At 36.2% G+C, this 26,944-nt stretch overlaps 2 protein-coding genes across 3 annotated transcripts; both read left to right on the forward strand.

Annotated features, from left to right (window-relative positions):
• The first annotated feature begins 690 nt into the window (after nt 1-690).
• On the forward strand, nt 691-4,001 carry LOC103562105 (putative olfactory receptor 8G3). Of its 2 annotated transcripts, XM_070626664.1 has the most exons (2): nt 691-1,642; nt 3,979-4,001. In XM_070626664.1, the coding sequence occupies exons 1-2, from the start codon at nt 715-717 to the stop codon at nt 3,999-4,001; spliced, it is 951 nt and encodes a 316-aa protein (XP_070482765.1). In that variant the 5' UTR covers nt 691-714. The 2 variants fall into 2 exon arrangements, with proteins under 2 accessions (XP_070482765.1, XP_008535265.1); XM_008537043.1 differs by lacking the exon at nt 3,979-4,001 and having other exon boundaries at nt 715-1,650.
• A 13,471-nt stretch (nt 4,002-17,472) lies between these two features.
• On the forward strand, nt 17,473-18,426 carry LOC103562104 (olfactory receptor 8G1-like). Its single transcript, XM_008537042.2, has one exon. The coding sequence runs from the start codon at nt 17,494-17,496 to the stop codon at nt 18,424-18,426; it is 933 nt and encodes a 310-aa protein (XP_008535264.2). The 5' UTR covers nt 17,473-17,493.
• Nucleotides 18,427-26,944: the final 8,518 nt, after the last annotated feature.

A 26,944-nucleotide genomic window follows, 5' to 3' on the forward strand; every position in this document is an offset into this window, starting at 1 on the left:
GCCATTGTATTACTCCCCTGGGATTATCCAAATTAGAAACAAAGGAAGACAGCTTCTTACTCTTGGGTAAGTTGTTGTGACATATAACAACTTGTAAAGTTCAGGCCTTGTGAAGGAACCCAGTAGATACAGAATAGCAGAACTTCAAGTGGAATGATACTGGTAGTTGCACAGTGTTTCAGGTATTTTGAGTTGGAATTCTAGTGAGGAAAATGGTTCAGACCAAAAAACTTTTTGTTAATCCTATGTCTATTAATTTTAGAAAGCATTTGCTACACTTTCCTCTTCTGAGTCAAATGAAATTCAATCATTATGTCATTTGATATACAGGACATTAATATACACATGTACAATATGGAAATAAAAAAAGTGTCTCCAGAAATAACAGTAGTAACTTTCCTATTAGCTCAAAACTCCAAAAGTTTGTGTTTTCTCTTAAAAATTATAAGTATCTTAGTTGTAAGTTTCTGAATGTATGATTCTTCCTCCAGTCAACTAGAATGATTGCCCTAGAGTAGAGAAAAAGACTCAAGAGATACTTGCATTATGAACCTTTTCTGATGAGGGATAAAATAATGATTTCCACATTACTCTCTCTCTCTTTGACATACACGTTCACATGTGAACACGCTCAAACACCTCACGACACACACACACACACACTTCAATGGAATAATTTTCGCTTTTTTAAACTTAGAATCCACTGAGAGGATAATGGACCATGAAAATCATTCCACAGTAACTGAGTTCATCCTCGCTGGGCTAACAGATCATGCTGAACTCCAAGTACCACTCTTCCTCCTCTTCCTAGGAATCTATGTAGTCACAGTGGTGGGGAACCTGGGCATGATCACACTGATAAGCCTCAGTTCTCACCTGCACACCCCCATGTACTATTTCCTCAGCAGCTTGTCTTTCATAGATTTTTGCCAGTCCTCTGTCATTACCCCCAAAATGCTGGTGAACTTTGTGACGGAGAAGAACACCAGTTCCTACCCTGAATGCATGACACAGCTCTATTTCTTCATCATTTTTGCTATTGCAGAGTGTCACATGCTGGCTGTAATGGCATATGACCGCTATGTTGCCATATGTAACCCCTTGCTTTACAATGTCATCATATCTTATCACATCTGCTTCTGGCTCACAGTGGGAGTTTATATTTTGAGCATTATTGGATCTACAATCCATACAAGCTTTATGTTGAGACTCCTTTTCTGCAAGTCCAATGTGGTTAACCATTATTTCTGTGATCTCTTTCCACTTTTGGAACTATCCTGTTCCAGCATCTACGTCAATGAATTATTGGTTCTGGGCTTGAGTGCATTTAACATTCTGATTCCTGCTTTAACTATCCTTGCCTCCTACATCTTCATCCTCTCCAGCATACTCCACATCCGCTCCACTGAGGGAAGGTCCAAAGCCTTCAGCACCTGCAGTTCCCATATCTCAGCAGTTGCTGTTTTCTTTGGGTCCCTTGCATTCATGTACCTGCAGCCTTCATCTGTGAGCTCCATGCATCAAGGGAAAGTGTCCTCTGTGTTTTACACCATCATTGTGCCCATGCTGAACCCTCTAATATACAGCCTGCGCAATAAGGATGTCAAATTTGCCCTTAAGAAAATTCTGGACAGTAGGACATGTTCATGATAGAATCAAGGTCATGATGTCATATCAGAAAAAGACCTTTGGTTTGCTGAAATATACAATTTTTTAGTTTTTTTGTGCAAATTTTTAGAAATTCAGTGACACTTTCCTATGTCACACATCTCTAAAATTCCTCTCCAGACCACTTCCTTTGAACTTATATTACAATTACTACACTTGGAGAAACAAACACTAAGAATAAAATCAAAGACTCTTGAACATTAAAGGAGCCCTAGTTTTATTTTTAAAGAATAATGCAAATAGCAATAAGAACAACGATGATGCTGTTGATGATAAAGATGATAGGCACAATATATATTACTGATATTTTATAAATTATGAAGCACTTTGCCAAGAATTATAAATGAGTCACTTTATTTCATATGTAAAGTGCTCCTTCCAGGCAAGCCCTAGTATTATTCCATTTTTTAAACATGACGTAATTGAAGTTTTACTTAGTTTGAGTAAATGTCCAGGGTCCCAAACATAATAAGCAAGTAAGCCTAAAAAGTTTGGCTCCTGAACTCATGATTTTACTTAAAATGGTATTTCAGCCCCAGGTAATAGTGAAGAGGTCTAAGGACTACCTGAGAGCTCACGTCTACACATCATCCATCTCCAGTTATCTGTATGACTGTGTTGCTGTCCTCTGGATGTCTTCCATGTTATTTCAACTTTATTTCACTGTATATAACGGAAATCAAAATCTTTCAAATGTGATAATCAAAACAAATGAAAAAAACTAGAGATTCATTAACTCTCATTATAGAGACTGAAGTTATTATGCTTGATAGCAACAATTTGTATACATTCACCCCAAACAATACTCTATTATCTTTATACCAGTAATGCCATGGCTATTTATGAGGCAACTGCTCATGGAAGTAAAAAATTCTGATAAGTTTTATCATTTTCATGCTATTTTGACTCATAATTTATAAACAATTGTCATTTCATGTCAATTTTATCTTTAAAACATCTCTTCAGTTATCTCATTTTTTACTTTCTGCTTTTGGGCATTTAACATCTTCTATATGTGAAATTTCATGATATGCTTAGTATTCACTTGCCTTCTTCTCTCCCCAGTTCAAACCATCCTATTCATTATTGTCTGATCAATATTCTTTGGATGGTTTTCTGTATTATTCACCTGCAAAGTAACTTGCAGTATTTTCTATAGTTTACAAATATAGGCCAAAAAATATATAAAATGTTTTTACTTTACCTTACCATCCTTATATTCTATTATCCATCCATTTATTGCATTATGATATCCATCTCTAAGAGCTCTAAAATTTATTATTTAACTTAATGTTCATCAGTCATATAAAGTCGAAGAAAATGGCCACAATTACAACTTGTGTCTTAGATAGGATTCTTTGTCTATTACTCTGTCTATTACCTCGTCTATTACAATCAATAGATAGTCATATATTCAAATAAAACAGATGATAAACCAAAAAAGTGCTGAAATTACTGGAGTTTGACCTTTCAATTACTGGAACTTGACCTCATATAGAAAATATAGTGTAATTGAAAGGCAATTTGGTCTCATCAAGGAATCGGAGAAAAGTTTGTGCAGACCCAGAAAAACATGCCATATTTAAAGTAATATGATCAAGCTACAAGGATAGAAAAGTAGGCAAAGATGGTTTATTAATCGCCTCTCAGTCACTATATGACATCACTCCTTATTTTACTGAGGGTAGCTGCTAAAAAATTTTATTGTTGTTATTTTTTGGTAAAGTGACACAATGAATTTTGCATGCTAGCAATATCATACTTAAGTTGGTGTGAGAGATGGGTGAAAAAAATGAGGTTGAATTCAAGGATACCAGTCAACACCCATTTTATTATTCTAGGCAAGATATTGCATGTCATTGACAGTGGTGCTAGAAAATAATGAGACGTTCAAGAGAGTTTTGAAAAGTTTTATTGTTCAGATGTGGCTGAATAGAAGTGAACTGAAGGTACGGGAAAGCATGAAGATGAATACAAGTTTATTGCTTGGCTTATGAAATAAAGGATAGGCAGTGGTTTAACTCTCAAGATAGAGCTCACTAACTTTAGGTGGGAATTCACAGTAAAGTAATTATATAATATAAGTCTCAGTATAATTCAATCTCTCTCTTTCTCTCTCCATATATTCTCTCCTGAGTCAGAACATGTATCCTGAAAGAATTGAAAGAATGGCTTCAATGTGTCTCTGCATAATTTCCTTTATTGTATAATCATCTATGGAAAGGACTTGTTAAATTCTTCCTATTTACAACCTTAGCCAAGATCCAACTCTCATGCTTACTCTTTCTATTCAGCACACTGAAGTAACAGTCAGTCATAGTCTGCTCAGCTAGGGGGTGCCATTCCATATGCATGATATTCCTCAATAAACATGCTATAATTCTGTAGCCACTACAATTCCAAAGCTAAAAAGAGCCTTCCTGATGAACGCACTTGGGAGAAGATGCTGAAATCTGCAATAATTATACTAGAAGGGATTCAAAACAAGAGACTCTCTGACACCTTGTTTCTCAGAGTGGTCCTTAGAGATGCAGAATTGGAAAATCTGAGAGTTTGATAAAAATTCATAATCTCAAGCCTATATGCCACTCCCATCTGGCTTGCAGTTTCTGCTGAAAAATCTGCTGATAATCTTACGGGGCTTCCCTTGTACATAATAAATTGTTTTTCTCTTACTGCTTTTAAAATTATTTTCTCGTCTTTAATTTTTGACACTTTAATTATAATGTGTCTTGGTGTGGGTTTCTTTAGATTCATCTTATTTGGAACTCTCTGGGTTTCCCGTATCTGGATGTCTGTTTCTTTCTCTAGGTTAGGGAATTTTTTGCCATTATTTTTTCAAATAAGTTTTCTGCCCATTTCTTTCTTTTATTTTTTTGAGGAAGATTAGCCCTGAGCTAACTACTGCCAATCCTCCTACTTTTGCTGAGGAAGACTGGCCCTGAGCTGACATCCATGCCCATCTTCCTTTGCTTTATATGTGGGATGCCTACCACAGCATGGCTTTTGCCAAGTCGTGCCATGTCCACATCCGGGATCTGAACCGGCGAACCTGGGGCCGCCGAGAAGCGGAACATGCGAACTTAACTGCTGTGCCACTGGGCTGGCCCCTGCCCCTTTCTCTTTCTCTTCTCCTCTAGGACCCCTGTAATGTGATTATTGGTCAGCTTGATGTTGCCCTACAAATCTCTTAAGTTATCTTCAATCTTTTTCATTCTTTTTCCTTTTTGCTGCTCTCAGTGAGTGAGTTCCTCTGTCCTCTCTTTGAGTTTTCTGATTCCCTCTTCTGCTTGTCTATTCTTCTGGTTGACTACTCTAGCGTACTTTTCAGTTCAAGTATTATATCCTTTAGCACTGTGGTTCCTATTTGGTACTTTCTTATATTTTCATCTATTTGTTGAAATGCTCACTTTGTTCATCCCTTCTTCTCCCCAGCTCAGTGATCATCTCTATCACTGCTATTTTGAAATTTTTATCAGGTAAATTACTTATCTCCATTTTATCAGGATTTATTGTTGAGGTTTTATATTTTTCCCTTTTGTTTGGAGCACATTCTTCCTTTTTTCCTTATTCCTTGACTCTTTATGCTAGTTTCTATGCATTAAAACAACCACTACCTCTCCAAGTCTTAATGGAGTGGCCTGTGTAGAAGATTAACCTTATCATAACACCCTGATCTAGCTTTTGGTGCTCTCTCAACCTTTTCGATTGTCGAGGCAGCCTACTTTGTTTTAAGCTGCTCCCGGTAGTTGAAGCTGTGCCAAGATCTGTCAGTTTCCCAAAGAGGGGGATCTGTGTCATGACCTAGATTCAAGCTTCCTGGGAGCAATAATGTCCCTGCTTTCTGGGGTAGTAGGCCTGGGTGAAGGGATTTGGGACAGGCTTAGCAACACAATTCCAGGTGCAATGATACTGGTAGCTTCCCAGTCCTTCAGCTATTTTGAGACAGGATTCTAGTAAGAAAAATAGCTCCAAGCAATATTTCACAGACTTTTCCAACTTTTTACAGACTTGTATATCCTATGTTTGTCAATTATAGAAAGCCTACAATGGCTGGGAAGATGGCAGTGTAGGAGAACTCTGAACTCACCTCCTCCCATGGACACAACAAATTTAAAACTACCTGTGGAACAAGTACCTCTGACAGAGAACTGGAAACTGGGTAAAAAAAAACCACACACAACAAGGGAAAACACTGACAAGATTGGAAGTGGCAGAAATAGCTTTCTACTGAGGAACAAAACACATTCCAGCTTCAGTGCTTCACAGCCATGAGCAATCTTAAGGTACAAAGCTTTTCCAGGAGAAGTAGGGGATTTGAGTGGGAGAGCTAAGCCACTATAAGCGGTCTTTGAATTTGGCACAATTGAGTCAAGCACCATAATTCCTGGCTTTGATGGCTATTAAAATCAAGAGAAAATACCCAAAGAAAAGCTGTCTAACATAAGGGAAAGAAAAGCCTGCTCTTAAAGGGCCCACTCACAGACTTACCCATTCCAGAAACCAACAAAAAATCAACAGAAAGAAAGATGCGCAATCCTTTGGTAAAGGAGACTTACTTGATATGCTCTGGTCACATCTCAGACAGACAGGGAGCAGCTGGACCCACCTCCCCAGCTACTGAGACACTGATGGCAGGCATTCTTGTGACCCAGCACAGGCATACTGACCCAGATGTTTGCAAATGTCATTGGATTTCATCTTCTGACCTATCAGTGCAGGGTTTTGGTTTTATCCCACACAACCATGGTAGGCAGCCCACCCTAGGGATTGGCCTTGCCTACCAGCAAGCCGTTCAGGAACTTGTAGGCCCCTGTAGAGGGGGTGTGTGGGACCTCTGCAACAGGAGAGTGTGTCTACCTTGGTAGGTCAGGGTATGTGTGAGGGGTGGGCTTGCATTTGTGAGGTATGTAGGACCTCTGCAGCTGGACAAGTTGATCTGCCTTGGTGAGGTGGGGTATGCACACAGGGCAGGACTGTGTTTGCAGGCAGTGTGGGCCCGAGGCGTGTGGGGTTTCTCAGCTGCTGCAGAGTTGTACCACTGGCTTTCTCAAACAGCTAGGCAGGATATCTGCCTCACCTTCCAATGCCTCCAAGCCATGCATGCTGCCACACTGGTAGCTGGAACCACAGATCTGCACTCCCTAGAGAGCTGACAACAGCCTGGCAGGCCAGAAGCCTACAACAATTGTGAGTCCCTGAGCCTAGCAACAAGCCACGCTGGAGGTCTCACTCATTTAACAGCAAAATAGCAGTAAGTGTGTGCTATTAGACCTTGCAGTCACCTATGCTGGTGCTCACTCTGCCCAATAATGTGACTAAAGTGACTGTAGCAGCCACATGCAGCTATGCCTTACAACTAGCTAGCACAGGGGCCAGCCCACTTATCCATACACCTGCAGCAAGAGAAACTCCACCACAACAGAAGGACACACATAGGGGACACTCCGGGAACATTTGGAACTGGTGACAAGAGTGAAGCACATTGCTAGTTCCCCCCAAGGCGTCTCCTACAGAAGGCCACTTCTGCAAGGTCAGGAGACACAGCTGATCTACCTAATACATAGTTATAAGCACAGAGAAGTAGGCAAAATGAGGAGACAACGGAAACTGTTTCAAATATGGGAACAGAACAAATCTTCAGAAAAAAGAACTAAATGAAACAGAGATAAACAATCTACCTAATGAAGAGTACAAACTAATAGTCATAAGGACGCTTACTGATCTTTGGAGAAGAATAAATGAACACAGTAAAGACTTCAACAAAGAACAAGAAAATAAAGAAAAGAACCAATCAGAACTGAGGAATACAATAATGGAAATGAAAAATTCACTAAAGGGAATCAATAGCAGAGTAGATGACACAAATGAAAGGATCAGGAAGCTGAATTAAAGACTGGAGGAAATCACTCAAGCTGAACAGAAAAAAGAAAAAAGAACTAACAAGGACAAGGACAGCATAAGAGACCTCTGGGATAACACCAAGCACACCAGCATCTGTGTTATAGGTGTCCCAGAAGTAGAAGAGAGAGACAAAGGGTCAGAGAACTTACTAAATGAACTAATAGCTGAAAACTTCCCTAACCTAAGGGGGGGAAACAGATATCCATGTACAGGTATCAAAGAGAGCACAAAACAAGATGAACCCCAAGAGGCTCACACCAGGACACATTATAATTAAAGTGGTAAGAATTAAAGACAAAGAAAGAATCCTAAAAGCTGCAAGAGAAAGGCAACAAGTTACATACAAAGGAAACCCCATAAGGCTATCAGCTGACTTCTCAGTAGAAACTTCACAGGATAGGAGGAAGTGACATGATATCTTCTAAGTGCTAAAAGGAAAAAATCTACAACCAAGGACATTCTACCTGGCAAGGTTACTATTCAGAATGGAAGGAGAGATAAAGAGTTTTCCAAACCAGAAAAAACTAAAGGAGTACATCACCACTAAACTGGCCTTATGAGAAATGTTAAAGGAACTTATTTAAGTAGAAAACAAAAAGCCCCACATAAGAATAAGAAAATTACCAAGTAAAAAGTATCATTGGTAAAGGCAAATAGACAGGAAAGGTACAGATCAATCAACAATAAAGCAGTATGAAGATCAAAAGACAAAGATAGTAAAATTATCTATATCTATGATAAAAGATTAAGGGATATATAAAAATAAAAGAGGAAAAAACACATCAAAAATGTAAAATATCAGCAGAGAGTAAAAGTGGAGTAAGAGGTCAAAATTAAGAGACCAAGAACTTATATAGATTTCTATATGAACCTCATGGTAACCACAACCAAAAACCTACAATAAATACACAAAAAATAAAGAGAAAGAAACCAAAACATAATACTAATGAAGGCCATCAAACTACAAGTAAACAGTGCAAGAGAAGACAATAACAGAGAAGAATTAGAAACACACCAGAAAAAATAACAAAATGGCAAAAAGTACATACTTCTTGATAGTTACTTTAAATAGAAATGGACTAAATGCTCTATTGAAAGACATAGGGTAGCTGAATGAATAATTTTTTTAAAAGACCGATATATATGCTGCGTATAGGACACATAAGTCAGACCTAAAGACGCACACAAATTGACAGTGAAGGAATGGAGAGAGATACTCGATGCAAGTGGCAATGAAAAGAAAGCTGAGGTAACAATACTTCTATCAAACAAAATAGATTTTAAAACAAAAACTGTCACAGGAGACACAGAAGGGAACTACATAACGTTAAAGGGAACAATCTAACAAAAAAACATAACAAGTGTAAATATATATGCACTCAACATATGAGCACCTAAATATAAAAAGCAACTATTAACAGGCAGAAAAGGAGAAATAGACAATGACACAAGAATTGTAGGGAACTTTAACAATCCATTTACATCAATGAATAGATCATCCAAACAGAAGAACATGAAGGAAACAGTGGACTTGACTGGCACATTAGACCAGATAGACTTAGTGGATATTTATAGAACATTCCATCCCAAAACTGCAGAATATACATTCTTTTTTTTTTTTTTTGAGGAAGATTACCTTCGAGCTAACTTCTGCCAGTCCTCCTCTTTTTGCTGAGGAAGCCTGGCCCTGAGCTAACATCGTGCCCATCTTCCTCTACTTTATATGTGGGATGCCTACCACAGCATGATGTGCCAAGTGGTGCCATGCCCACAGCCGGGATCCGAACCGGCGAACCCTGGGCCGCTGAGAAGCGGAACGTGCGAACTTAACCACTGCGCCACCGGGCCGGCCCCCAAAAACTGCAGAATATACATTCTTTTCAAATGCCCACTGGACGTTCTCCAGGAGAGATCACATATTAGGTCACAAAAGAAGTCTCAAAAATTTTAGAAGTTTGAAATAACACTAAGCATCTTTGCTTACCACAACAGTATGAAACTAGATATCAGCTACCAGAAGAAAACTAGAAAAGCCACAAATAAACAATACTGAACAACTACTGGGTCAATGAATAAATCAAAGGAGAAATAAAAAAAAAACTAGAAATGAAAATGAATATATGATATGCCAAAATTTATGGGATACAACAATAGCAGTACTAAGAGGGAAGTTGCAGCAATACAAGCTTACCTCAAGAAACAAGAAAAATCTCAAATAAACATTCTAACAGTACACCTCAGTAGAAGGAAGGAAATAATAAAAATCAGTATGGAAATAAATGAAGTAGAGAATAAAAAAATTGAAAAAAATCAATGAACTAAGAGCTGGTTCTTTGAAAAGATAAACAATATTGGCAAACCTTTATCTAGACTCAACAAGAAAAAAAGAGAAGGCTCAAATCAGTGAAATCAGAAATGAAACAGGAGTAATTACAACAATACTACAAATGAAAAAATAATGGTCTTCATTTGCAGATGATATGATCACTATGTGGAAAATCCTATGGAATCTACCAAGAAGTTACTAAAAATAAAAAGCATATTTATCAAGATTTCAGTTGCTATATGTATATAACAACTATACCATAAAGCGTGCATGTAGGGGGGAATTGGGCTAGAATATTTTCATATTTCTGTACTTTATGTGAAATAGTACATGATAAACCATAAGATGATTGTGATTGTTTAAGGATGTATATCATACTCTCAATATTAAGGGCAAAAATTTGCTCATGTCCTTTTGAAGTCAGTTCCCAAACACTCCCAGCCCAGGTAACAATGAATCTGCTGTCTGTGTCTAGATATTTGTTTTGCCTTTTCCACACTTTTATACGAATGAGATCTACAATGTAAACTCCTTAGTGTCTGGATTCTTTCACTTAGCATAATGTCTTTGACATTTATCTATGTTTTGGTGTATATTTGAAGTGCCTTCTTTTTTATCATTGAGAAGTATGCCATCTCACAGATATAATGCAATTTGTTTATATATTCACTTGTTGCTGAATATTTTAGTTATTTCTAGTTTTTTTACTATGCTGAGTAAAACTGGCATGCACATTTATGTACAGGTCTTTGTGTAGACATGTTTTTTCATATTTGGGAGTGTAAATAATATAGAAGTGACATTGTTGTGTCTTATGTAAATGTACATTTAACTTCATAAGAAGCAGCCTATTTTCCGAAGTGGTCATGCCATTTTACATTCCCACTAACAATGTATGAGATTTCCATTTGCATGCTAACAGGTGGAATTATTTATCTAAATTGTTTAACATAACACATTGCATAATGTAGGTGCTCATAAGTGATAGTGTGGTTTATGATAATACCAAATTTTAACTTATGTGTATAATAAATCATTTTATACCTCTGTTATTTGTAAGGCTAAAAAAAATGTCTCTGTCTCTCTCCTCTCTATCTCTTTCTCTCTGTCACTCTGTATATATTTTTTTCTCTCCTGAACTAGTTCATATACCAAGACAGAATTGAAACAATGGCTTCTAAGAATCTTAATAATTTTCATTATTGTGTCATCATTTATGGAATGGCCTGTTTATATCCTTCCCATTTGTGCCCTTAACCAATCTCCAACTCTCTTTCTCACTTCTTTTATTCAGCACAATGAGGGAACATTCAATCCTAGTCTGCTCACCTGTAAGGTAGCGTTCCAGACACATAATATTCTCCTAGAGTCATCTAGAATCCTACAGCTGCTGCAATTCCATAGCTAAAGGAAACTTTCTGATGTCTGCACATGGGGGACCTTGCTTTAATCTGAAAGAATATAGTGGAAGGGATTCAAAGCAAGAGATCATCTACAACCTTGTTTCTCAAAGTGGTTTATATAGCAGCAACATGGACAAAATCTGAGAGTTTGTTAAAAATGCATAATCTCAAGCTTTATACTAGATTTACTAAATCAGAACTGCATTTGAAAAAGACTGCCAGTTTATTCCTATGCACATTAAAGTTTGAGAAGTTATTTTAAAAAATGTTGATATCTGACCCCAGATCCTAAGATTTTGATTTAATTGATAAAAGGTACAGACTGGATATTGAGATTTAAAGTAACTCCCTTGGTGATGTTAAATATGCAGGCATTATTGAGAAACATTAACATAACCCAACTCTAAACTCCTTTAAAAAGAATTCAGGGGCCAGCCCCATGGCGCAGCAGTTAAGTTCACACATTTTGCTTCGGCGGCCCAGGCTTCCCCAGTTCAGATCCTGGGTGTGGACATGGCACCACTTGGCAAGCCATTCTGTGGTAGGTATCCCACATATAAAGCAGAGGAGGATGAGCACAGATGTTAGCTCAGGGTCAGTCTTCTTCAGCAAAAAGAGGAGGATTGGCAGCAGATGTTAGCTCTAGGCTAATCTTCCTCAAAAAAAATGAATCTAATACACTTAATGATATTTTATAGGAGCTCCCCTGATGTGACTGCCCAATCTACCTTGAATCATATTGCAATCTAAGACTGCCTCCAATTATTCCAGCTTTGGGGGAAAAAAGTCAAAATGCATAAGAAAGAAGAAGGAATATGGAACATTGGTGCTTGATAATAAAATATTGTCTTTAAATATACAGTTTCATGAGTAGAATTATTATTGAGGGCTTCAAAGAAGCAAACATTACATCAATATTATGCATTATATATAGATTTGACTTTTGAATCAACTAAGTATATTGCCTATTCATACATAAACATATTTTTTAAAGGAAAAAATGATTTAATTCATTATTTTAAGATTTCTAGGCCTACTAATGGTAAGATAACTTGTCAGAATGTGCCCTGGTTCTCTAAAACCTGCTACTCACAGTGTGAACTGTAAACCAATAGCTTTGCCTAGGAGCTTGTAAGAAATGCAGAATCTCAAATCCCACTCACACCTGCTAGATTAGAATCTGCAATAAAAAAAAAATCCTCAAGTGATCCTGTGAACAAATCTTTGTCACTAACTGATAAGTTACAGACTGACAAAGAATTCCTCCTGAAGGAAAAAATTAGACAACTGGGAAATAACCGCAATTGCTTCTTTTCTCAAGAACTTTTTCCCTGAGAAATGGAAATCCTTGGAGAATATTTGTCTCCAGGTTATTTGGTTCCTGGAATATGTAAATCAAGGACAAATCTTCAAAGCACAGCAATCAGAACTCCTCATGGGACTGTGACAGGTGAGGATGAGCTGCTGAAGCTGGAAAAACACAAACTGAAAATTTATAATTGGAGATGCTGACCTGTGACGCAGACCAGCTTCATCAGTGGCTCCGAGACCCAGGCTGTGCCTCCTCTCAGCCCGAACAGTGTCAGAATGTGGGATACCTCGGGCTCCCAACACCAACATTAGCACTATTCTCTGTGCCAAAGAGAGCGAGATGCAAAGAAAATTTGGCATTGAGGTTTCCAGGAAGAAGAATGGTGAGTGTGTTCATTTCACACTTGTGATTTGAAGATATTAAGTCTGGAAGTAATCTCCTTGGAAATTCAGACAAATATTCCTCAATCTCTCCATTCGTTCATTTAAATATATACTTATTCATAAAATATGTTTTTAAACTCCCTGTGATGTTCCAAATGTGTGCTATTTACTTGGAGTACAAAGGAGGATGTCTGGTATGGTCCATCATCTGGCTTAGACTGTAGCTCAAGTCTGAAAATGTGCTGTTTAGAAATGTCAGTTTTCTGAGCATGTAGTAAGAAGGTCCAATCAATCACAAAGAATTAGAGAATGCTTCCATGATGAAATCAGTTTTAAATGAGATTTGAAAAGAAAACCTATTTACCACGTAACAGAGACAACATGGGTTGGTAAAACTATCATTTCATGTGAAAAGATGAGCAAATAAAAATGCACATAGCTAAGAGAATGTGACATATTCCAGAAACTGAAAAGTTTCTAAATTTGAAAGGAAATTTTCTGAAACTGAAGGGACCAAATGTAAACTAAGCCTGGAGAGTGGCAAGAGGTAGTGTGCATATTCATATTTTACCTAAAAAGCAACGAAGAAAATCCACTATCCAGTGTCCCTGAAATTGGATCATGATCTGATTAATGGTTGAGTGTATTCAATGATTAGAAATAAGAAGCTCATTCTGTTTCTCAGAAATCAAATTTTTGGAATATTTTTGCTTATATCTAGTAAAAGGTACGTTCTAAAATCTGTCAAACACCATACATAAAATGTCTGTCTCCCTTTATTTTTTTTTTTAATTTTTTCTTTTTGAGGAAGATTAGCCCTGAGCTAACTACTGCCAGTCCTCCTCTTTTTGCTGAGGAAGCCTGGTCCTGAGCTAACATTGTGCCCATCTTCCTCTACTTTATATGTGGGATGCCTACCACAGCCAAGAAGCGGAACGTGCAAACTTAACCGCTGCGCGGCCAGGCCGGCCCTCTGTCTCCCTTTAGATTCCCTTCAGATATATGGTGATATTTGCTAATTATCCCATTACCTTCTAATATCTCCCAAGTTCTTCACAGTTTTTATTTCCCTTCCATCTTGCCCATATATTTCGTTATAAAGATTATCCATAGCTAAACACAAAACTAGAGATGTAATTTAAGTGTAGCACAGTGCTTCCCAACCTCATGGCACACAAAGAAAACGGTAATATTTGTGTGACATAACAGGGTTAGTGGAGCAGACTGCTTGTGGCCAGTAGGGACCAGCTAGGAGTCTATGGATGCCACAGGCTCAACCTCACTTCCTCAAGGCCTAAGAAGACCAAGACCTCAGCACCCTTATGATCCATTCATGGCATTCTAGTTCCCTGGAACTTGAGTTGGGAAGCTATGTTATCAGTCTTATTGGGGTTATTACTGATCATACTCTGACACTGTACTTCTATAAATGCAATCTGAATTAATTGGTTTATTAACCAGTCACTCACTTTATGGATTGTATTGAGTTAATAAATAATTAAGTCCTTTTTTTTAACATGAACTACAGATAAAAGCTATATCCAGTATGTAAATGATTGATTTTTTAAAGCTACATTAAAAGCATATAATCTTTGCCCTTTTAAATTTCAATTTGTTTGCTTTAAATGTTTTCAGTATCCACATTCATATGTTTAGTAGTTGGCATCCCTTGTGGCCTGGGTTATTAATAACTTGGGAGGTTTTCTGGACCACAGACTGCATTATACAATGTAGGATTGCCAATCTCCACGTCCAAGCTTAACTAAGAAAAGGAAAATTTCACAGAGAGATTTTGAGTCCCAACTGATACTTTCTAATTCTACACTCTCCCATCCACTTTACAATTCAAATAAGGGAAAGGCCAGATAGAAATATCTTCAATGTTTTTGACGTTCGGTGATCTTATCTTATACTTTGATAAAAGGATTTACAAACCCACTTCAGTGACTATGTCTACTTAATTGCCATTGCTACACCCCTTTCTCCTTCTGTCTGTGTCCATTTAAAATCCATGTAGAGGATTAAAAAATGCCTTCCTTTATAGAATTCAACCTGTTTCCATTGGAAGAATTTTACATCAAGGCCAATATTTGAGTTTCTCAACATAAACATAACAAATATGTTCTTGTAAAATTTGCTTTCAAATATTCAACTTTGCATCTATAATTTTTATTTATTGACTAACTCCTAAAACTTTTTATCTATATTACTTTGATTTTTCCACCTACTTAGTCATGTCACCTATACATAACAGTTTTATTTCTTGTTTTCAATCTTTATTATTGTATTTCCTTTGCTTGCCTTATTGAATTTGGCAGTATCTTCAGTAAATAATGAATAGGGATGGAGCTAGCAAGCACACATCTTTGTCTCCTTCACATTATGGAGAAAAGTTTTACATCTTTCATTTATTGTTTGTTCTTTGCTCAATATGCTTTTTAAACAGCTTTAAGAACTTATTATATGTCCTCAGTTTTCTAAGAGATTATTTCATATTGTTATTACTACTGGATGTTGCCTGTTTTTCTATATTTTAGGAGAAAACCTGTAAGATTGGTGTTATTACTTTCTCAAGTGTGAAGACCAGTAAAAACATCTGGAAAGGTATTGTAGCTAGCATTATGAATAGACATATAAACAATTCAGTAAGAGTTCTATGTGCCCTTATAAAGAATATGTGTTATTTAGTTGCTGCATGCCATGAGATTCCAATTTCTGAATCTTGTTCAGATCTTCTTTATCTTTGCTGATTCATTCTTAGATTTTCTGTTTTAAAATTCATATTATAAATTTATTTTATTATATAATTTATTTTATTAGCACTTTTTCAAAATTATTCCTAGAGATAATTTTATCAAGATTAAATCAAGATTGAATAAACCCATGTTAAGAATAGAGATCACCTAAATGACTTTTGACAAATTCGTATACTGTACACTGGTGAAACCAAGATCTCAATAATGAGATGACAAATTTCTATCATCCTAAAAATTTTCTCTCCTATCCTTTCCCAGTCATTTTTCCATGTCCCACCTCTGCCAGCAACTGACCTCATCTCCATCACTATAGATCAGTTCTACTTTTCTTGAACTTTATATAGATGGAATGGTACAATGTGTACTCGTTGATGCATGTCTTCTTTTACTCAACAGGATATTTTCAAGATTAATCCATGTTGTTGCATGTATCTATGATTTATTCCTTTTTATTGATGAATGGTATTATACTTGTTGCATATAGCACAATCTATTTATCTATTCCTTGGTTGAATATTTGAGTTGTTTCCAGTTTTTGGTTGTCAGTAACAAACTTCCATGCACACTTTTGTACAAGTCATATTTGTGTTTTAAATTAAAGTTTACTTTTGTTTAACTGTGAGGTATAATATTTTAGATTTTCTGTTTCACTTTTTTAATATTGTTCAAGTGGAATTCATCTGTAATTTTACTTTGATGCATACAATGATAAAATTGTCAGTTTACTGCTTTACAGAAAAGGAGACTGCATTTATGATTCTATATTCCCTAATTTTATGACTGTTTTTCATAGCCTCTTAATCAATGAAAGATAAAATAGATAAAAGGAAAGATTTAAGTGTTATAATTTCTGTGTCTATATTTTGAAGTGTACAATTATCCCTTATTTTCTAAATGATAGCGTAAGTTGTAAGTGACAAAGACAACAGCAATTATTATTATTTTCAGAGTACTAACATCTGCTAATTAGATAATGAGGTTATTTTATTTGTCCAAGTTTACCTAGGAGATGATGGGTCAGCGTATGAACACAGGCACTTGTACTTTAAGACCTACTCACTTAGCTACTACTCATAATTCTTCCCTCCAATGAAGGGAGAGTGTTTGGTCCAGGGGCCACAAACTAGCTAACAGTGGGTCAAGCCACCTAGGAAATCTGCAGAGTGAAATTTTTTTTTGTCATTTTATTTCAATAACAATGCTAAAAATCGAAGATTTTATGTATAAACTCAAATTTTCTAATTTTTGTAAAAACAATTCCAAAGACCTAGCAATAATGGGACGCTTTTTTCCTGGCAGAAATTAGCTGCTGGTTAAAAAAGAATACCACGCTTGAACAGGATTCACTCTCTCCGCATTGTTGCTTAGACAGCATCTCTCATTTTCAATGGCTTCTCTAAGATTTTAAGTCTATGAACCTCACTTTAGACAAGATTGGCATAAAGTTAATGGAAATATTCAAATAGGGAGCAGCCATTCAAAAAATAGAAAATGATCATCAATATGGCTGAAATACTTTCAGATGAAATAATTTAATACGTTTGATATTAAAGTGTAAAAATTTTTTATTAAGATGACTATTATTTTGATAAATTTATCGAGTTAAAATTATTATACAGTAACCAAGGGGATATCTAAACGATTAATTTTCTATATGAGGTACTTTTTATCAAATGGAGAATAACAAGGAAATGTCTCAAAAAACTACCTAACTCTCTCCCTTTCAGAAACTCCGAGGAAAATGGCAGCAGGAAATCAATCCACAGTGACTGAGTTCGTCCTCGTTGGGCTAACAAAACAGCCAGAACTCCAGCTGCCCCTCTTCGTCCTCTTCGTAGGAATCTATGTGGTCACAGTGGTGGGGAACCTGGGCATGATCACACTGATAGGGCTCAGTTCTCACCTGCGCACCCCCATGTACTACTTACTCAGCAGCTTGTCCTTCATTGATCTCTGTCAGTCCTCTGTCATTACCCCCAAAATGCTGGTGAACTTTGTGACAGAGAAGAACATCATCTCCTACCCTGAATGCATGACTCAGCTCTATTTCTTCCTCATTTTTGCTGTCTCAGAGTGTTACATGTTAGCTGCCATGGCATATGACCGCTATGTTGCCATTTGCCGCCCCTTGCTTTATAATGTCATTATGTCCCATCAGGGTTGTTTCTCCCTGATTTTAGGAGTGTATATTATAGGACTGGTTTGTGCATTTGCTCATACAAGCTGCATGTTTAGGGTTCATTTCTGCAGATTTGATGTGATCAACCATTATTTCTGTGACCTTCTTCCCCTCCTAAAGCTCTCCTGCTCTAGTACCTATGTCAACGAATTATTGATTCTATGTTTTGGTGCATTTAACATCTTCACCCCAAGCCTGATCATCCTTAGCTCCTACATCTTCATCATTGCCAGTATTCTCTGCATTCACTCCACTGAGGGAAAGTCCAAAGCCTTCAGCACTTGCAGCTCCCACATGTTGGCAGTTGTGGTCTTTTTTGGTTCTTTAGCATTCATGTACCTGCAGCCATCATCAGTTAGCTCCATGGACAAAGGAAAAGTGTCTTCCGTGTTTTATACTATTGTTGTGCCCATGCTGAACCCTGTGATCTACAGCCTGAGGAATAAAGATGTTAACACTGCCCTGAAGAAAATGCTAGAGAGAAGAATATTTTAGTGACCAGAAATAATATGAGAAAAATTTATTAAATCTAAGATATCAACTATTACCTTGTATGAGTGTATATGTTTCATTTTAGTCCATGTGCCAGCATTTTTCCTCATTTGGGAGGATTCTATTGACATTTTTTCTTCTTTACATCACATTTTTAATGTTTATTCTCTCGGGAATTTTCTCTCAAAAATAACATTTAGACAGAGATTGGAAGAAATACTGAGGGTGACTTGGATACATGGATCCAGTAATGCCATCACCATCACTTCCTCCTCTTTTCTTCCACACAATTGGTAAAAACACAATTCTCAATCTTAATGAAACCCCATCTTCCAATAGCGATTACCTATCTCCTTCCTTCTATCCAATCAAGAGGCAGCATAAATCACAGAAATATAATAACTGCAATGTCTAGTGTTTTGCAGAACTCTGGCCTGGAACAGTCTTTTTCGTCTCCTATCCCTCCATATACTTTATTCGTCTGGTGTGTTTCTTCTATCTCTTTCTTCAGAATCTTAATCAAACCTGAAATCTGAGTTAAGGATCATCCATGTGCTGTGATCATGCTCAATCCAATATATGCCCTGCTTTGTCATTTATTGTTCTAGTTCTTATTTGTCTGCTTTTTGTTCAAATCTACACTGGACTGTAATCTCCATGAAGGTAGCCCCTGTACATATATTTCATTGTTATATCTCCAGGATGTAGTAGAGTTCCTGCCACCTAGTAGGTCCTTGGTAATTTTCTTGTTAACTATTTCTCCTTGTAAAATATTTATAGGAAAACTGTATGTAGTTCATAGTGTCTTCATCCATTAATCTTTCCACTTAGCTACATATGCTTTTGTTCATATCATTTAAGTTTATGTTGGGTGAGTTCTTCAAGCATCTGCAGGGTGATTGGTGACATCTCGACTTATTTCTGTATAAAAGTTTAAAAATATTAATCACGAGGTCCTTCTGTATGGAACCCCAGTATAGGTGTAATACCTTGTGAATACTTGATTTCTTAAGTCATTAAATCCTGTCAACATCTAAGGACTTTTCGATAGAATCTTCTTTTTTTAGGGCAAGCGGCCTAGGGGGGTTAAAAAATGATAAGCATGTTTGATATCTGATGGGTCAGCATAGCAAGTCTGATGGTAGAGAGGTAATTAGAACCCAAGCAACCCAAGCTACACCACCATGATTTCCTATACCCTGAGAAGAAAATAATTTCACCAAAGCTGGCTTTGAGAAAATTCTTTACTATGTAGATACTGAGTGAATTTTATTATATGTAAAATATACTTCAACAAAATTGATAAAACGAGGGGCTGGCCCAATGGCACAGTGGTTGAGTTCACACGTTCAGCTTTGGTGGCCGGGGGTTTTCCCTCTTCGGATCCCACGCACTGCTTGTCAAGCCACGCTGTGACAGGCGTCCCACGTATAAATTAGAGGAAGATGGGCACAAATATTAGCTCAGGGCTAATCTTCCTCACCAAAAAGAGGAGGATTGGTGGCAGATGTTAGCTCAAGGCTAATCTTATTTTTAAAAAAATTGGTACAAAAAGAGAAAGAGAACACTACAAAGTTAAATACAATAAGCTGTACTGTTGCAGCCAGAGGAAATATTTTATTTATTTTTATAAAGAGCTGATTAAATTATTTGGTCAGATATATTTTATGCAGCCTACTTTATCTATGGTGTTGTTTATAGACTCCTGGTTTCCCAAACTGTAGTCTGTCTAGGTCTTCAGCTGGAGGGAAGGTAGATGAATGGGCCATAGCTGTCTAGTACTGCCCTCTAGGAACTCTCAAACTGAGTCATATATCCAACTGAGCATAGCAAGTAGGTTGGTCCTGCTTGCCTGAGAAAGATATTAATCAATCATGGACTCTATTAATCTGAGCCAAGGAAGACTCTACTGTCAATACATTTCTTCCACTTTAAACTGAGTTAAATGATTTCTCTAAATTAAACCAACCTGTTGGCTTATTTACTATTACCAATGTACCTCAGAATTATCAGTGAAAAATTTAGCAGATTTAGAAAAATACATCTCTAGAGGTTATAAGTCCTCAAAATTATTTCCTCAGAAAACTCATCTATGAAACTCCATAAAAGTATTCATGACATCCCTCTATTCTCTCTCAGAGAAACAAGCTGTTTTTCTTAGCCTGTAGTACTGGTATAATTGTATGATACTTCGAATTCTTACTCTTTTTGTTTCTCTCTCTTCAGTGGACTATAAGCTCTGGTAAGGCAGAGCATACACACTTAAATATTCATTCGTGATTGTACCAGATACTTCTGGTTTCCCATGTCACATTCTGCCAGGCTACCTCTCATTTCAGCAGCAGACACATTAGTTACTGAGTCTCAGCTTGCATTAAGAGCAGTTCAGTTCAAATCTGCAACACGATCTTTTAGTTTCACTCTGCAAGCTTCTCCTCAACTCCATGTGTCTACTTGACCTATTTACAAGTCAGTGCAGAAGGTGCTTGTGATTGACTAAGCCATATCTAATGGTATTGGTGACTGTACAAATGCTACATCTTCCTGTTACTCAAGCAGCCGTTTTGGAAAAACGTTATACACACTCCTCATGAGAGACTAGCTAATTGAGCCCCCTTGCCCATAACAGCACCTCAGTATTACACTCCAATATTGGCTTTTCCTTGATCCCACTTTGACCAAAATCAGTAAATACTACTTCAAAGTAAGGAATCTAGAGTCCCACATCTAACGATGATTTAAAGCTTTTCAAAGTCAGTTCTGTTAAATAAATGTATTGCAATATTGTCTCTAAATGACATATCATTTAACATTTTGAATAAAAACAAATATAATTTTGATTACCAAAGTAATTTTGTTTTATCTAGAACTAAAATACTCTCTGTAACATATATTTCCATTGTTCCTCAACATCTTCTTTATTTTTAGAAGGAAAAAAAATCATCATCTCTCCTTATTAGGCTTGGTAGGAACTCTGCATGAGTTTATAGTATTATCTATCAGACGCTTTCTTTCAGCCCATAAATTAAAATAATCCAATCATTACTGCTTTATGTATTTGTTGTAATATTTAAATATAGTTAGTAGGACTCAATAAAAATAAAATCTACACATTACATTAGTTTCCCAAGACTGTCATAGCAAAATACCACAAACTGGATGGCTTTAAACAACCAAAATGTATTGTCTCAGTTCTGGAAGCTAGAAGTCGGAAATCAAGGTGTCAGCATTGTTGATTCCTTCTGAGAGCTCTAGGAAACAATCTGTTCCATACTTTTCTCCTTGCTTCTAGTGATGGTCAGCAATCCTTGGCATTCTTTGGGTTGTAGACGCATTATTCCAATCTCTGCCTCTGTCTTCATAAGCTATTCTTCCTGTGTGTCTCTGTGTCTAAATTTCCCTCTTTTTATAAATATACTATTCATATTGGATTAGGACTTACCCTACTGATCTCATCTAAACTTGATTACATCAATGAAGATTCTACTTCTAAATAAGATCATATTCACACATATTGAAGGTGAGGAAATAATTCAAGCTACAATACATAACACAAAATTATTTTCTCCAGTTGCATGTTCTTCCCATATAGAAAACAATTTAGAAAATATTCTATGTCTTCAAATTTTCCGCCTATTTTTAATTTTTAAATGGTTGAACATGAAACTCTGAAGCTCTAGCAATATCAGTCACACCCTCATTTCCAACCCATAATCTAACAACAGAAATAAATCACATATATGTGACAATCTTAAACACTTGGAAAACCAATGGAGATAAAGGGAAACTTTGTTTCTTTTTCCAACAATGCGCAAGGGTTGCCTTTTCCCCATACCTTCAGCAACACTTCTTATTTCTTGTCTTTTTGATAACACCCATTCTAATAGATGTGAAGTAATATCTCGTGATTTTGATTTTCATTTCCCTGATGATTACCTGTGTTGAGCATATTTTCATGTACTTGGCCTTTTTCTATGTCTTCTTTGGAAAAATATCTGTTCAGTCCCATTGCCCATTCTTTAAGAAGATTGCTTTTTTTGCTATTGGGTTGCACGTGTTCTTTATACATTTTGGATAGTAATCCTCTAGTGGATATATGCTTTGCAAATATTTTCTTCCTTTCAGTAGGTTGCCTTTGCCTTTGGTTTCAAATCCAAAAAGTCATCGCCAAGACCAATGTCAAGGAGATTACTGCCTATGTTTTTTTTTATGAGTTTTGTGGTTTCAGGACTTATGTTTAACTCTTTGATCCATTTTGAATTAGTTTTTGTGTATGGTGTAAAATAGTGGTCCTGTATCATTCTTATTCACGTCACTGTCCAATTTTCCCAAAACCATTTATTGGAGAGACTGTCCTTTCTCCATTGGATATTCTTCTTTCCTTTCTTTTTAATTAACTAATTAACCATATATACATGGGTTTATTTCTGAGCTGTCTCTTCTGTTCCATTGATCTATGTGTTTGTACTTATGCCCATGCCATACTGTTTTGGTTACTATAGCTTTGGAATATAGTCTGAAATCAGGAAACATGATGCCTCGGGCTTTGTTATTCTTTCTCAAGATTGCTCTGGCTATTGGGGATCTTTGGTGGTTCCATAAAAATGTTAGGATTATTTGTTCTATTCCTCCAAGAAATGCCAGTGAAATTTTTGTAGAGATGACATTGAATCTGTAGATTCCTCTGGTAGTATGGTCATTTTAACAATATTAGTTCTTCCAATCCAAAAGCATGGAAAGTTCTTCTAAATTTTTGTGTCTTTTTCAGTTTCCTTCATTAATGTCTTATAATTTTCAGTGTACAGTACTGCCCCCTTATCTGTGGGGGTTGCATTCCAAGATACTCAGTGGATTCCTGAAACTCTGGATAGTACCAAACCCTATATATATTATGTTTTTTTCTTATCACACACGTATATGATGAAATTTAATTTAAAATTACGTATAGTAAGAGATTAACAACAATAACTTCTCTTTGGCACATCTGAATTGCCAGCATCACCACTCTTGCACTTTGGGGGCTTTATTAAGTAAAATTACGGTTACTTAGACATGAGCCCTGCAATACCATGACAGTTGATTTGATAACTGAGATGACTACTAAATGACTAATAGGCCGGTAGCATGTACAGCATGGTAATGCTGGACAAAGGGATGGGTGACAGTCCAGGTGGAACGGAGTGGGATGGTGTAAGATTTCATCACACCACTCAGGATGGTGTGCAATTTAAAACTTATGAAATATTGATTTCTGGAATTTTCTATTTATTATTTTCAGACTGCAGTTGACCACAGGTAACTGAAACCTTGGAAAGTGAAACCATGGATAAGGTGGATCTCCTGTATAGGTCTTTCACCTCCTTTGTTAAATTTATTCCAAGGTGTTTTACATTTTTGTTGCCATTGTAAATGGAATTGTTTTCTTAAATTCTCTCTGTGGTAGTTTCCTATTAGTATATAGAAGCACAACAGACTTTTGTATATTGAGTTTGTATGCTGTCACCCTACTGAATTTGTTGACTAATTCTAACAATTTTGGGGGGAGTCTCTAGGATTTTCTACATATAATATCATGTCATCTACAAATAGTGACAGTTTTATATCTTCTGTTCTAATTTGGATGTTCTTGATTTCTTTTTCTTGCCTAATTGCTGTGGCAAGACTTCCAATACTATGTTGAATAAAAGTGGCAAAAGTCAGCATCCTTGTCTTATTCCTGATCTCAGAAGAAAAGCTTTGGGCATTTTACCAAGGAGTGTGATGTTAGCTGCTATATCCTCTTGTTGCACTGACTCCTTTATCATTATGTAATGACATTCTTTATTTTTTATTCAACTGTTGTCTTACAGTCTATTTTATCTGACATAAATATAGCTACCCAAGCATTCTCTTGATTTCCATTTGGATAGAATATATTTTTCTATCCCTTCACTTTCAGTCTGTGTGTGCCCTTACACCTGAAGGGAGTCTCCTGTAGGCAGCATATAGATGAGTACTGTTTTTTCTTTATCAATTCAGCCATTGACTGTCTTTTAATTGGAGAATTTTGTTCATTTACATTAAAGTAATTACTAATAGATATTCACTTATTGTCACTTTGTTAATTATTTTCTACCTGTTTTGTAGTTCCTCTGCTCCTTTCTTTTTCTCTTGCTCTCTTCCTTTGTGATTTGATGATTTTCTGTAGTGATATGCTTAGATTCTTTATCTTTTGTGTATCTACTATAGTTTTTTGCTTGGTGGATACCATAAGGCTTACATAAAACATCACATATTTATAACAGTCTATTTTATGTTGATAGCAACTTAAGCTATACTCACTCTAATCCTCTATATTTCTCCTAATGCCCATTTTATGTTTTTATGTCAAAATTTATAGCTTTTTGTCTTGTATATTCCTAAAAAATTCTTGTAGTTATAGTTATTTTTACTACTTTTGTCTTTTATCCTTCCTACTGCCTTTATAAATAATTTAACTCACCACCTTTACAACATTAGAACATTCTGAATTTGACTACAATAGCCCCACCTTGCCTGTGGGGCTATGTTACAAGACCACCAGTGGATACCTAAAACTGGATAGTTTCCTATATATACTATTTTTTTCCTATACACACATACCTATAATAAAGTATAATATACGAATTAGGCACAGTAAAAGATTATCAGCAATAATATAATAAAATAGAACAATTGTAAGGATACACTGTAATAAAAGGTATTTTAGATCTTAGCAACCTCATCATATGATTTTTTTTCTTTCCTTTTTACTTAAGACTCTTCACCTTTTCACTTAAAGCAAGCCCTTTATGGCTTCTTTTTGGTAAATCCGAATTGTCAACATCACTACTTCTGTGCTTTAGCGCCGTTACTAAGTAAAATAAAGGTTAGTTGAACACAAGCACTGCAATACTGAGACAGTCACTCTGATAATCAAGATAGCTACTGAGACTTACAGGTGGGGGCAGGCAGGATATATAGTGTAGATGCACTGCATAAAAGGATTATTCATATCCTGGATGGGATGGAGCAGAAAGGTGTGAGATTTCATCATGCTATCAGAATGGCTTGCAATTTAAAATTTATGAATTGTTTATTTCTGGAATTTTCCATCTAAAATTTTCAGACCATGGTTGACTGTGAGTGACTGAAACCACAGAAAGTGAAACCCTTGATAAGAGGAGACTACTGTATTTGGTGCCTGGCAGATTTAAATCAAGGACAAACCTTCGTAGCACAGCAATGGGCAGTGCTTTGGGGCCTTTGAAAGATGAGTATGTTTGCTATGCTGCAGCTGGGGAAACACAAACTGAAAACTTACAACCTGGGATTCAAACCAGCTTCAAAAGTAGATCTGAGACCCAGAGCTGTGCCTGCCCTCTCAGCATTAAATGTAGCAGAATGCTGGGTACCTAGGACACCCAACACCAACATTAGTTCTTATGGGGATTATTGATCATCATTTTCCAGTATTTTTGTAGGTGAAATCAGAATCTCTCATTGCTTTTTTCATCATCCACTATTCTAGGGGCTTAATTGAGTTAGTAAGCAATATACCTATTTTATCTTTTCATGGGGATTACATTCAAACCAGATATCTTGTATGTGAAGAATTATTATTTTTTAACTAAGATTAGAAGTTAATTATTTTCTCTGTTAAGTTTTAACTGGTTTGTTTATCTTTAGTGGAGGGTTAAATATCTTGGTGGTTGTAGTTCTTTTGGGCAGAAGCTATAGTCAAGTGAGAGTATTGCTGGCCACAAAGCATACACCCTACATGAGGTATTGACAATCTCTAAGTTCAAGCTGAATTTACAAAAGGAAAATTGTAGAGAGTTTAATTCCAAAGTCCTCTTTCCAAGTGTACTCCCTACCATGACTATTATAACTCAAGTAAGTAAAAGAGTAAAAGAAAAACTTTCAGCATTTGTGATCTTTAGTGGTATTTCTCATTCTTGGATATTACATGATTTACAATTACACTTAGCTGACTCTGGTTAGACTTTATACTGCCACTGTCATATAGATCCAATTTTTAACTACCAGAATTGAATGTAATAGATAGGGATCCCTATAAGCTTACTTTGCCCTTAAGTTCATTGGGGTCCATAATTTGTTTCACAAGCAAAGATATTTTTCAGAGTCTCATATTGATCCTACGGATATTAGTTTATGACAAATATAAATAGAAAAGATATTTTTAAATAAATAAAAACTCAAATATATTTAGCTTCATAACTTTGATCAGTTGGGGAAACTATTCAAAATCGTGCGCTTCTCTGAATTCACTCTGATTTTATTGCCATATTATGCCTTATTATAGTGATTATTACATCTTCTTAAAATCAAGTCTCTTCACAGTAATATTTCTCTACTTAACACAGACCTGTTGGTTTTATTAACAATCACTGTAACTATTGATTGTATTGGCTATTCTTCCCACTTTTACTTAATTTGTAAATTAGATGATTACAACATTCACATCTTAATCTTTACAAAGTATTGGAAAAAATGTAACAGA

Source organism: Equus przewalskii, chromosome 6, assembly GCF_037783145.1.
Source record: "Equus przewalskii isolate Varuska chromosome 6, EquPr2, whole genome shotgun sequence".
Classification (NCBI taxonomy): domain Eukaryota; kingdom Metazoa; phylum Chordata; class Mammalia; order Perissodactyla; family Equidae; genus Equus; species Equus przewalskii.

What these genes read in the sequence shown, in the direction of transcription:
- LOC103562105 (XM_070626664.1), top strand. Translation starts at nt 715, where the DNA reads ATGGACCATGAAAATCATTCCACAGTAACTGAGTTCATCCTCGCTGGG. An exon ending in AATTCTGGACAGTAGGACAT is followed by an intron (nt 1,643 to 3,978) that starts GTTCATGATAGA and finishes CTGAAGTAACAG; the next exon opens with TCAGTCATAGTCTGCTCAGC.
- LOC103562104 (XM_008537042.2), top strand. Translation starts at nt 17,494, where the DNA reads ATGGCAGCAGGAAATCAATCCACAGTGACTGAGTTCGTCCTCGTTGGG.